General features: G+C 49.2%; 1 protein-coding gene across 2 annotated transcripts in view; it reads left to right on the top strand.

Moving 5' to 3' along the window:
- TBX15 (T-box transcription factor 15) overlaps positions 1-12,809 on the top strand; it is a 192,588-nt gene that overhangs the window by 166,947 nt on the left and 12,832 nt on the right. For both annotated transcript variants that reach the window (XM_086935839.1, XM_086935840.1), the window contains exons 5-6: positions 274-441; positions 6,973-7,037. In XM_086935839.1, the coding sequence (XP_086791965.1) occupies positions 274-441; positions 6,973-7,037 (233 nt within the window). The remainder of the gene's footprint in view (positions 1-273; positions 442-6,972; positions 7,038-12,809) is intronic.

The following is a 12,809-nucleotide window of genomic DNA, read 5'->3' as shown; positions in this document are numbered from 1 at the left end:
CAAGAAATGTAAACACTCAAATATCAAAGTCTCAATGAAGAGAGTTCAGGAAGTACTTGTGAACCTGGTGCTTCAGGAGTGAGGTGCAGTCACAGCCAATCTCACTTTAAATCTTCAAAGGCCTCCCAGATGGGAGACTTGGCTCAGGAGTTTCCCAAAAAATGAGTCACGTTGGCTCAATTCTCACTCCAAGGAGAAATCTGAGTCATTTTTGGTTGTACAAAAGTGCAGGAATATGGGGAATGTGTTTCAGTTCTGTTTTTATCTCCCTAGATAATCCTGCACTCCATGCACAAGTACCAACCCCGGGTGCATGTGATCCGGAAGGACTTCAGCAGCGACCTCTCCCCCACCAAGTCTGTCCCGGTAGGAGATGGAGTGAAGACCTTCACCTTCTCGGAGACGGTTTTCACCACGGTCACCGCCTACCAGAACCAGCAGGTGAGCCAGGGCGGGTCTGAGGTCTGAGGTCTGTACTCACAAGTTACCTGTGCACCACACCACTGTCACCAGAATCAGCAGGTGAGCCAGGACGGGTCTGGGGTCTGAGGTCTGTACTCACAAGGTACCTGTGCACCACACCAATGTCACCAGAATCAGCAGGTGAGCCAGGACGGGTCTGGGGTCTGTACTCACAAGTTACCTGTGCACCACACCACTGTCACCAGAATCAGCAGGTGAGCCAGGACGGGTCTGGGGTCTGAGGTCTGTACTCACAAGTTACCTGTGCACCACACCAATGTCACCAGAATCAGCAGGTGAGCCAGGACGGGTCTGAGGTCTGTACTCACAAGATACTGGTGCACCACACCACTGTCACCAGAATCAGCAGGTGAGCCAGGACGGGTCTGGGGTCTGAGGTCTGTACTCACAAGTTACCTGTGCACCACACCAATGTCACCAGAATCAGCAGGCGAGCCAGGACGGGTCTGAGGTCTGTACTCACAAGTTACCTGTGCACCACACCACTGTCACCAGAATCAGCAGGTGAGCCAGGACGGGTCTGGGGTCTGTACTCACAAGTTACCTGTGCACCACACCAATGTCACCAGAATCAGCAGGTGAGCCAGGACGGGTCTGGGGTCTGTACTCACAAGTTACCTGTGCACCACACCACTGTCACTAGAATCAGCAGGTGAGCCAGGACGGGTCTGAGGTCTGTACTCACAAGATACTGGTGCACCACACCACTGTCACCAGAATCAGCAGGTGAGCCAGGACGGGTCTGAGGTCTGTATTCACAAGTTACTGGTGCACCACACCACTGTCATTAGAATCAGCAGGTGAGCCAGGACGGGTCTGAGGTCTGTACTCACAAGATACTGTTGCACCACACCACTGTCACTAGAATCAGCAGGTGAGCCAGGACGGGTCTGAGGTCTGTACTCACAAGTTACCTGTGCACCACACCACTGTCACTAGAATCAGCAGGTGAGCCAGGATGGGTCTGAGGTCTGTACTCACAAGATACTGGTGCACCACACCAATGTCACCAGAATCAGCAGGTGAGCCAGGACGGGTCTGAGGTCTGTACTCACAAGTTACTGGTGCACCACACCACTGTCACCAGAATCAGCAGGTGAGCCAGGGCGGGTCTGAGGTCTGAGGTCTGTACTCACAAGTTACCTGTGCACCACACCAATGTCACCAGAATCAGCAGGTGAGCCAGGACGGGTCTGAGGTCTGTACTCACAAGATACTGGTGCACCACACCACTATCACCAGAATCAGCAGGTGAGCCAGGACGGGTCTGGGGTCCGAGGTCTGTACTCACAAGTTACCTGTGCACCACACCAATGTCACCAGAATCAGCAGGCGAGCCAGGACGGGTCTGAGGTCTGTACTCACAAGTTACCTGTGCACCACACCACTGTCACCAGAATCAGCAGGTGAGCCAGGACGGGTCTGGGGTCTGAGGTCTGTACTCACAAGGTACCTGTGCACCACACCAATGTCACCAGAATCAGCAGGCGAGCCAGGACGGGTCTGGGGTCTGAGGTCTGTACTCACAAGTTACCTGTGCACCACACCAATGTCACCAGAATCAGCAGGCGAGCCAGGACGGGTCTGAGGTCTGAGGTCTGTACTCACAAGTTACCTGTGCACCACACCAATGTCACCAGAATCAGCAGGCGAGCCAGGACGGGTCTGAGGTCTGTACTCACAAGTTGCCTGTGCACCACACCACTGTCACTAGAATCAGCAGGTGAGCCAGGACGGGTCTGGGGTCTGAGGTCTGTACTGACAAGGTACCTGTGCACCACACCAATGTCACCAGAATCAGCAGGCGAGCCAGGACGGGTCTGGGGTCTGAGGTCTGTACTCACAAGTTACCTGTGCACCACACCAATGTCACCAGAATCAGCAGGCGAGCCAGAACGGGTCTGAGGTCTGAGGTCTGTACTCACAAGTTACCTGTGCACCACACCAATGTCACCAGAATCAGCAGGCGAGCCAGGACGGGTCTGAGGTCTGTACTTACAAGTTACCTGTGCACCACACCACTGTCACCAGAATCAGCAGGTGAGCCAGGACGGTTCTGGGGTCTGAGGTCTGTACTCACAAGTTACCTGTGCACCACACCAATGTCACCAGAATCAGCAGGTGAGCCAGGACGGGTCTGAGGTCTGTACTCACAAGATACTGGTGCACCATACCACTGTCACCAGAATCAGCAGGTGAGCCAGGACGGGTCTGAGGTCTGTACTCACAAGATACTGGTGCACCACACCACTGTCACCAGAATCAGCAGGTGAGCCAGGACGGGTCTGGGGTCTGAGGTCTGTACTCACAAGTTACCTGTGCACCACACCAATGTCACCAGAATCAGCAGGCGAGCCAGGACAGGTCTGAGGTCTGTACTCACAAGTTACCTGTGCACCACACCACTGTCACCAGAATCAGCAGGTGAGCTAGGACGGGTCTGAGGTCTGTACTCACAAGTTACCTGTGCACCACACCACTGTCACCAGAATCAGCAGGCGAGCCAGGGCGGGTCTGAGGTCTGTACTCACAAGTTACCTGTGCACCACACCACTGTCACCAGAATCAGCAGGTGAGCCAGGGCGGGTCTGAGGTCTGAGGTCTGTACTCACAAGTTACCTGTGCACCACACCAATGTCACCAGAATCAGCAGGTGAGCCAGGACGGGTCTGAGGTCTGTACTCACAAGTTACCTGTGCACCACACCAATGTCACCAGAATCAGCAGGTGAGCCAGGACGGGTCTGAGGTCTGTACTCACAAGTTACCTGTGCACCACACCACTGTCACCAGAATCAGCAGGTGAGCCAGGACGGGTCTGGGGTCTGAGGTCTGAGGTCTGTACTCACAAGTTACCTGTGCACCACACCAATGTCACCAGAATCAGCAGGTGAGCCAGGACGGGTCTGAGGTCTGTACTCACAAGATACTGGTGCACCACACCACTGTCACCAGAATCAGCAGGTGAGCCAGGACGGGTCTGAGGTCTGTAATCACAAGATACTGGTGCACCACACCACTGTCACCAGAATCAGCAGGTGAGCCAGGACGGGTCTGGGGTCTGAGGTCTGTACTCACAAGTTACCTGTGCACCACACCAATGTCACCAGAATCAGCAGGTGAGCTAGGACGGGTCTGAGGTCTGTACTCACAAGTTACCTGTGCACCACACCACTGTCGCCAGAATCAGCAGGTGAGCTAGGACGGGTCTGAGGTCTGTATTCACAAGTTACCTGTGCACCACACCACTGTCACTAGAACTAGCATCTAAACTGACTGCCAGTGGGGCTAATACCAGCCAATACAACTAACCAGCAAGGGAACAAACCGACTCACCAAACTCACAGGTTCAATAAACTGTCCACCAGTGGAGCTAGATGACCAGGCAACGAACTAACTGTCCTTAAGTGGAGCAAACAGATTTGCAGTGAAATAAACTGACTTCCAGAGGTGCAAATTGGCTGCTAGTGGAGCTAACTGACTGACTGTGGAGCATGCTGACATCCAGTGGGGCAAACTCGCTGCTAATTTAGCTAATTGACTGAGCGTGACACAAGCTGCGCTCCATTGGTGCAAACTGGCTTACTGGTGGAGCTAACTGATTGACTGTGGCGGAAGCTGACATCAAATGCTGCACCACTGGCTGGATCTAACTGGCTGTAGAGCAAGCAGTGGATCAAACTGGCTGCTAGTGGAGCTAACTTACCTCCTGTTGACAAAACTAACCAGCATGGGAGTAACTGAGGCATGGATTAAATAAAGGGGCAGATTTCCTAAAGTGTCACCCAATGCAGCATAGCAGCTTTAAAATGCTGTCCTGCCTGAGAGGGAGGGTTGTTGCAAAAACAACAGTTGAAGGACAGAATGCAGAACCATGTCTTACATTCACCCCAGTACAGAGATCTGAGCCTAAATCCATCGTGTTTTTGCACTCCACACCACCCCAGTTCAGACATGGCCATATGCAAATCAGCCTTGACCCTGTGCCTCATGGGAACAGTCCAGCCCGAACAGCCAAGCCATGTCTTTCCTGGACCGGAATCAAGCATCCTAGGACCGGTTTCTGGCTATCAGCCGTCTTCAGCCAAGATAGCTTGACTCCAGTGGTGTGGAGAGCATGGGACTCACGTCTGAGCATACCCATCCCACTCGGGGTGACAAATGAAAAAAAACAATTGATGGACAGGGAGGGAGCAGGACAGGGCCATATTACCATCGATATGGCTCTCTCCTTCCCTTTACCTAGCACCTGCACAGAATTTTGCTGCCGTGTGCCATGCACACACCTTAGTGCCACAGTGAAAGGGTGTATCCCTGAGTCTAGCATAGGTTTTGCATTGAAAGGATTCCCTTCCAGTACAATATACTATGCCCAGACAACTTTAAAAATGTTTCCCACTTTGTATATGTGTTGCAAAGTACAGCACACATGCAAAGTCAGAGAAGAAAGCAGAAATGAAAAGACGTATCTTTTTAACGCTTACTTTCAAATGATGTTAATTATTGACGCTAAAACCCTCTCGCACTTTTGATAGAGAGGGTTTGCATCAAAAAGTATAGGTGGCTACATGGGTCGACCAGGAATCGCCTTCTTGATGCAAAGCAACACAAAGCAGCGCTTTGCAATACTTTGTGTTATTCTTAGGCAATGAATAAAAAACATTTTGTGCTGGCTTGCGTCACGTTTGCGACACAAATGCAAAGTGCTACTAGCATACTAACGGTAAAACGCGGCGGAGGTCAGCGGTCTAGCTGCACACCTTGCCCATAAAAAAACGATGCCTGCATCAACGCGCAGCGGACGCGCACAGTGGGCGTGCCGCTGGCGCACCGAAGGCACGTCTAAGGCAAGCCTGTCGGCGCCTCCCCGGGGCCAGGGGCCAGAACCCCTGGTCAAATCCAGACTTACTCAGAGGCAGACTTGCACACTCTTGCCTCAGGCAGCCTCGTCCTCGGTGAAAGTGTAGGTAAGCTGAGAGCTGAAAATCTGTTGAGGTGTAACTACAACAATACTCATAGCCCACCCCCCAATATCAGCAACACACTAGTAACCCACCCGGCCTGAAAGTGGCAGTCCTAAATACTCGGTCCTTACAGAAGAACCACCTGGAAGTCTTCTCACTCCTCCAGGATGGAGATATAGACATCCTGGCCCTCTCTGAACCCTGGTTAGGTGGAACCTTAGTCCCAGATCTCACTGCTGCCCTTCTAGGGAACTTGGATGCTTTCTGGCACAATAGACAAGGAAATGCCCGGGGAGGGGAAATACCATTCTTTTTCATAAGCGGATAAAGGCCGCTAAAATAGTGGCAGAGAGCATTGACCAGGCCCACATATTAGGGGTCAAAATTCCATTTAAATCATCCTGCTTATTAATGTTGGTCGCATACCGCCCCCCCCACCCCCCCAGAGATAACAAACTATTTATGGAAATTCGCAGAATTTCGGCCTTTGCGAATCGCAAACGGTCTATTTGCATATTTTGGCATGCATCAAAAATTCGCAAATTAAGGAATCGCAAAAATTTGTGATTCCTTATTTTGCCATAGCATTTAAGGAATCGCAATTTTGCGATTCCTTAAATGCTATGCATGTAGCATTTTACAATTGCGAATTTTGATTAAGAAATCGCAAATTACCACCAACTTGTAGTTGATGTTAATTTGCGAATTCTTTTAAAAATGCACAATTTGGCATTTTTGAAGGTGGCATGTGACGCACACACATGCCCATAGGGCATGTATGTGCGCCATATGCACACACATGTAGATTTCAGGGGTGCAGCAGGGGTCTTTGAAACACCCCTGCACCTTTGAAATTATTCTCAATTTGCGATTAGCAAATTGCGAATTGCAAATTGAGAATATTTTCACAATCATTCCTATGGGCCTCCTGGCCCATAGGAATGCATGGGAAATTATTCCTTAATTGCGAATTCGCAAAATGCGGACAACAAGGAAGACTAAGAAATCGCTAAAATATAGCGATTTTCTAGATACATTCCATTTTGTGATTTCTAAATAGCGATTCCTTAAAAATCGCTATCTAGAAATCGCAAAATGGAATCTTGATACATCCGCCCCCAGATGTATTAAATAAATTACTCCCTCATCATTACATTTTGGGAGGTCAAATGTGCTGGAATTGAACAGGGAAAAACAATATGGTAATTATTATAACGTTTGGCTTTTGGTGCATTAAATCCTCGGAATAGGCTGTTCCTCGCGCCTGATAAATTCCCAACCCCATGTTGTCCATCCGGGTGCTAAAAAGCGCCAACAGTGGCTTGGACGAGGAGGGGGGGGGGGGGCGGGGAGGGGTGGTGCCAGTGTGTTTTGGGGGGGGGGGGGGGGGTGTAATGCGTTTCTACCACCCTTGAGCTGTAGCACATTTTGAGAGCTGCAGCTGGAAGCAGGAAGTGCTCGCAGAAGTTAGGCAAACTTCTCTGAAACTTCTCCTGTTTTACTGACCAACTTTTCATTCTTTCCAGATCACGAGGTTAAAAATTGACCGCAACCCCTTTGCAAAAGGATTTCGGGACTCTGGGAGGAACAGGTAACATATTGTTGTTGTTGAACTAGAAGGTTTGAAAGTCAAGCTAAAAAAACAGGAACAGCATTCTCCATTCTCTCTCTCTCCCCCTCTCTCTCTTTCTCCCTTTCTTTCTCTCTCTCCCTTTCTCCCTCTATCTCCTTCTTTCTCTTTTTTGCCCTTTCTCCTTTTCTCTCTCCCCTCTCCATCTTTCTCTTGCTCTTTCTACCTCTTTCTCTCTTCCTCTCTCTCTTTCTCTCTCCCTTTTGCGTTCTCCCTGTCTCCATCTCTCTCTCCCTCTCTCTCCCCCCTTCTCCCTCTCTTTCTTTCTTTCTCTCTCTCTCACTCTCTCTTTCTCCCCGTCTCTCTTTCTCGCTCTCTTTTTCTCTCTCTCTCTCACTCTCTCTTTCTCCCCGTCTCTCTTTCTCTCTCTCTTTTTCTCTCTCTCTCACTCTCTCTTTCTCCCCGTCTCTCTTTCTCCCCGTCTCTCTTTCCCCCTTTAGCTCTTTCTTTCTCTCTCTCTTTCTTTCTCTCTCTCCTCCCTCTCTGTGTCTCTCTCCCCTCTTTCCCCGCTATCTCTCTCTGTCTCTCTATCTCCCCCTCTCGCTCTTTTTCAGGACCTCTTGTAGTTGCTACTTTCACTTTAACTCACTCCACCATTCTCTAAGTGACCAAAAACTAACATCAACCTACACCACACTTCACCAAATGAACAATAGCTCTCACCAAACCTGCCCAGTAACTATGACATGTTAGTGAACGCACAGTGGGCCCTCACCTAAATAATGATAAATGCACTATTCATTCTCCACAGTCCTGTGAAATAACATGACACCAGATTTTGAAAGTTTCTGGGAATATCTTCTATAAAGTAGAACAATTTAAGTATGTTCTTATTCATATGTGCCCACAAACTGTAACGCTGCTTGAAGATCCAGTCATTGCAGAGAGAGAAAGGTATATTGTTCTTGGTTGTGTGTGAAGCCCCCACGCAGAAACAAACCAGCTCCCCAACAGGGGGCCCCACGCAAAGGAGTCCGGCAAAAGAGCCTCAGTAAAGTCCAAGACCCTCAGCGTTTTGCTTCCACGTACGAGGAGCATGCCTCAAGGCACATAGGACCAAGAAGGATTAGCCTGGTTGGGTATGAAAGAAGCACTTAACTTTCCAAAACAGTGGTAGTTAGTGGTGCGCAGTTTCATCTTCTGGGAGAGGTGGGTCTTGCAGGTGGGCGAGGAGTCAGCGTTGGAGTCAAGCAGTTCACACTGTCGGTCAGCTGGGGTGTGGAGCCAGCTGCTTTCACTGAAGGAGCCAGTCTTCATTTTTTTTGTCTCAGGTGTTTCAACGATGCATTCCGCCTTTGCTGGGGTACGTTTGAGTATCCAGGTATCAGTTTTAAGCCTTGCTTTTTTTCTACCTCACAAGTTCTAGTTTGTTTGTTACAGCTCAGCTATCCATAGCTCAAACGGCTAGATGCCCTTCCTGAGCCCGCATGGCGCAGAACAGGACAGAGTACTTTCTGGTCACGGAGGCCATGTGTCAGAAAGCTCCTGTCATGTCACTTGAAATTGGTGAACTCCAAACTGCGCGCCTTCAAAAGGATATTCTCTCTTACTAGATGAGGTTGGCCTATTTCCCACTCGCACTACCATCTGAGCATCGCTCCCCTCCAAAATCCTACATCTGTGGCTTGCAATGACGGTGTACGGCCCCAGTGGGAGTACCCATGTGGAGCCCATTACCCGCAGAGATATGTCCATCTTTTTCCATTTTTCAGACAATGAAATCACTTGATTTACTGCCCATTAATAAAGCTTTATAGCAGTGGAAAAACAGACCAAGATAAAAAGATTCACCCAGCTCTGTTTACCTTTTATTGGGCAGTCTTGATTAAAACATCGCTGGTAATAAAGCCGCTCTAATGTTTGGTTTCCTCCATAAACGCAGGGTAAAGGTCAGGCGTGCGGTTGGAGGCGAACATCGCACCCATGGCCGTCTCTCTCACACACACAGGGTTTCTTTGGAAAGAGAGGGCCGCTTCCCAAATCTGGGAGCAATTACACGCAAGAGTACTGTTCAATCGCTCCAGCGCAGCGCGCGGGACGGTGAGCGCTCTTCAGTAATCTTCTTCTGAGCTTATTCCAACTTGGAGGAAACCCACAGAACTACTCGCGGCTCCTCCCACCGGGCAGCCAGTGAAGTATGTCATCTGTGTTCATGGGCCAAGGTTATCCTCATCGAGTTCTGGTTTTTTAGCATCGCCTACGGTGGCTTGGCAGGGTCATACCAATGATTTCACAGATCTATTCATGTCTCACGAGGCTCAGGATATAAGCCGACTGCATTATGCGCCTAAAATACTGTAGGCTCAGCTCTTTGTAGCGGAACCAGGGTTGGACTGAGAAAGAAAATAGGCCCGGGCCCCACAATAAAAGTGGCCCCCTTAGTAAATTAGAAAACTGCAAATGTTGCCCATGTTTGCAAATTGTGGCGATTTTGAACTTGTAAAGACATACTGTGTAACTCTTTTCCAAGGTATGGATGTGAGGTTGCTGCAGGGACTGTTGTATTCATATCAGAGAAACTAAGAGTAAAACCGTCCCAAAAGAAAAGAAAACAGACCACAAGCAGCCAAAACACTAGCCCACACGCTAACTTTACAGAGCAGCCCCTGGGCATTGCCTGGTTGCACGATAGGCCAGTCCGACTCTGGTGTAAGCCCTGGCCAGAGTCAGAAGGTCTTACTAGGCCCCATGACTGTCCAAGTTGCAACTATTTGTGTGGGGCAATGGGCCCTTCAAAAGTAGGGAATTGTTTTATTTTTTTTCACTAAGGTAAAATTGGGCTCTGGATGAAAAAAAGAGTTGAACACATTTTTTGTTACTAAATTGTTCATTTTTGTGAATAAAGCATGTTTAGTTTTGAATATCATCTTTATATCTATATATCTTCTTTGATATCAAAATTCGACTTACTGAAGCAAAATTTACAGGCAAAATTTGCGATGATTTAAATATTGCATTGAATACATGTTACTTTTAGATTTTGGATGATTCAGATAGCAACAAATAAAAAAAAAATGAAATCCCATTGATTCTTTGTTTTGAAGCTATTTTTAATATTTTTGTGTATTTGTGAAGCGCCACTAATCACCCTTCAGTTGCCTCAGAGTGGGCTGGGGGTGGGTACATATACATATTAGTGGGCACTCTGAGGGCTTTAGGGGAGGGTACATATACATATTAATGGGCACTCTGATGGCAATATGGTGAGAGTACATATACATATAAGTGGGCACACTAACGGCATTAGGGGAGGGAGCATATACATATTAGTGGCTGTCATGCCTTTTCACAACTAACAGGCGAGCCTCATAGCTTTGGACTCATGAGGTTTTGAGAGAGGTACTTAGGGAAGCCTCCATACAGACTGTTCAATCAATCAATCAATCAAGAAATGTATAGAACGCGCTACTCACCCGTGGGGGTCTCAAGGCGCTGGGGGCAGGGGGGGCGGTGATGCTACTGCTCGAACAGCCAGGTCTTGAGGTGTCTCCTGAAGGTGATGTGGTCCTGGGTCAGACGTAGGTGGGCGGGGAGGAAGTTCCATGTCTTGGCGGCGAGGTAGGAGAATGATTTTCCTATGGTGGTGGTTCTGCGGATCCATGGGATGGCGGCGAGGGCGAGACTGGTGGAGCGGAGCGGAGCTGGCGGGTTTGAGTGTAGAACGTGAGGTGTCTGTTGAGGTATTCGGGTCCGGTGTCGTGGAGAGCCTTGTATGCGTGGTGATGTCGTCGGTGGGTGCAATGAGGGGGGTCTCGGCGCTGTGGTTGGCTTGGAAGCCGGACTGGGAAGGGTCGAGGGAGCCATTTGCCTCGAGGAAGGTGGTCAGCTGTTTGTTGACGGTCTTCTCGATGACCTTCACTGGGAAGGAAAGAAGGGAGATGGGCCGGAAGTTCTTGAGATCCTTTGGGTCCGCTGTGGGTTTCTTCAGTAGGGTGTTGATCTCGGCCGTTGCAGTAGGCCAGGCGAGACCAAGGGCGTTGCTATCAATGGTGCAGCAGGTGCAGTGGCACCAGGGCTCAGATGTGAGAGAGTCCAAGCAATTTGGGATTATTGCTATGTTTTACTATTGTACCACTGATGAGGGGGTAATCTTACTTGCTTGCTGTAGGGCCCTTGACACGCTCGCTGCACTATTGGGCGAGGCATGGCAACGGCTAGGATTGACTATGGTTCCTGGGGGCAGTGGGCGTCCAATGGGGTCTCGTTCAACAGACGAAGAAGGTGGAATTTAATGTAGGGGATGCATTTTATTGGGGTAAAGGAATCACACTGGGATTCCCACAATGTGAGCTGTGTTCACAGGGATGGGAAGAAAGCCTTATTCCAGGAAAGAGATGATCGTATTTGACCTACGTCAGTGCAGAGGTAGTGACCACCAGCTACCGGCTATAACCCAATAACAGGCATAAATGGGAAGAGCTGATCCAACTTAACCTACATCAGTGCAGAGGTAGTGACCACCACCTACCGGCTATGATACAATAACAGGCATAAATGGGAATAGCTGATCCGAATTAACCTACGTCAGTGCAGAGTTAGCAATCATCACCTTCAGACAGTGAACCAGTAGCAGGTGTAAACGGGAAGAGCTGATCTGACAGAACCTATGTCAGTGCAGAGGCAGTGGCCACCACCTACCGGCTATCACCCAATAACAGGCATAAATGGAAAGATCTGATCCTACATAACTCACTTCAATGCAGAGTTAATGAACACCACCTACAGGCTATGAGCCAATAATAGGTATAAACGGGAAGACCTAATCTGACATAACCTACGTCAGTGCAGAGGTAGTGACCACCAGCTACCGGCTATAACCCAATAACAGGCATAAATGGGAAGAGCTGATCCTACGTAACCCCATCAGGGCAGCGGTAGTGACCACCACCTACTGGCTATGACCCAATAACAGGCATAAATGAGAAGAGCTGATCCTACGTAATATACGTCAGTGCAGAGGTAGTGACCACCACCTACCGGCTATGACCCAATAACAGGCATAAATGAGAAGATGTGATCCTACGTAATATACGTCATTGCAGAGGTAGTGACCACCACCTACCGGCTATGACCCAATAGCAGGCATAAACGGGAAGAGCTGATCCTAGGTAACCCAGTCAGGGCAGCGGTAGTGACCACCACCTACTGGCTATGACCCAATAACAGGCATAAATGAGAAGAGCTGATCCTACGTAACCCAGTCAGGGCAGCGGTAGTGACCACCACCCACCGGCTATGACCCAATTATAGGTATAAACGGGAAGAGCTGATCCGAATTAACCTACGTCAGTGCAGAGGTAGCAATCATCACCTTCAGGCAATGAACCAGTAACAGGCGTAAACGTGAAGAGCCTATCTGAAGTAACCTACAGCAGTACAGAGGTAGTGACCACCACCTACCGGCTATGACCCAATAACAGGCATAAATGAGAAGATGTGATCCTACGTAATATACGTCATTGCAGAGGTAGTGACCACCACCTACCGGCTATGACACAATAACAGGCATAAACGGGAAGAGCTGATCCTACGTAACCCATGTCAGTGCAGAGGTAGTGACCACCACCTACTGGCTATGACCCAATAAAAGGCATAACTGGGAAGAGCTGATCCTACGTAATATACGTCAGTGAAGAGGTAGTGACCATCACCTACTGGCTATGACACAATAACAGGCATAAATGTTTAGAGCCTATCTGACGTAACCTACATCAGTACAGAGGTAGTGACCAT

The sequence above is a fragment of the Lissotriton vulgaris genome, chromosome 8, assembly GCF_964263255.1.
Source record: "Lissotriton vulgaris chromosome 8, aLisVul1.2, whole genome shotgun sequence".
NCBI classification, from domain to species: Eukaryota; Metazoa; Chordata; class Amphibia; order Caudata; family Salamandridae; genus Lissotriton; species Lissotriton vulgaris.
This window is presented reverse-complemented; position numbering and strand designations above follow the sequence as displayed.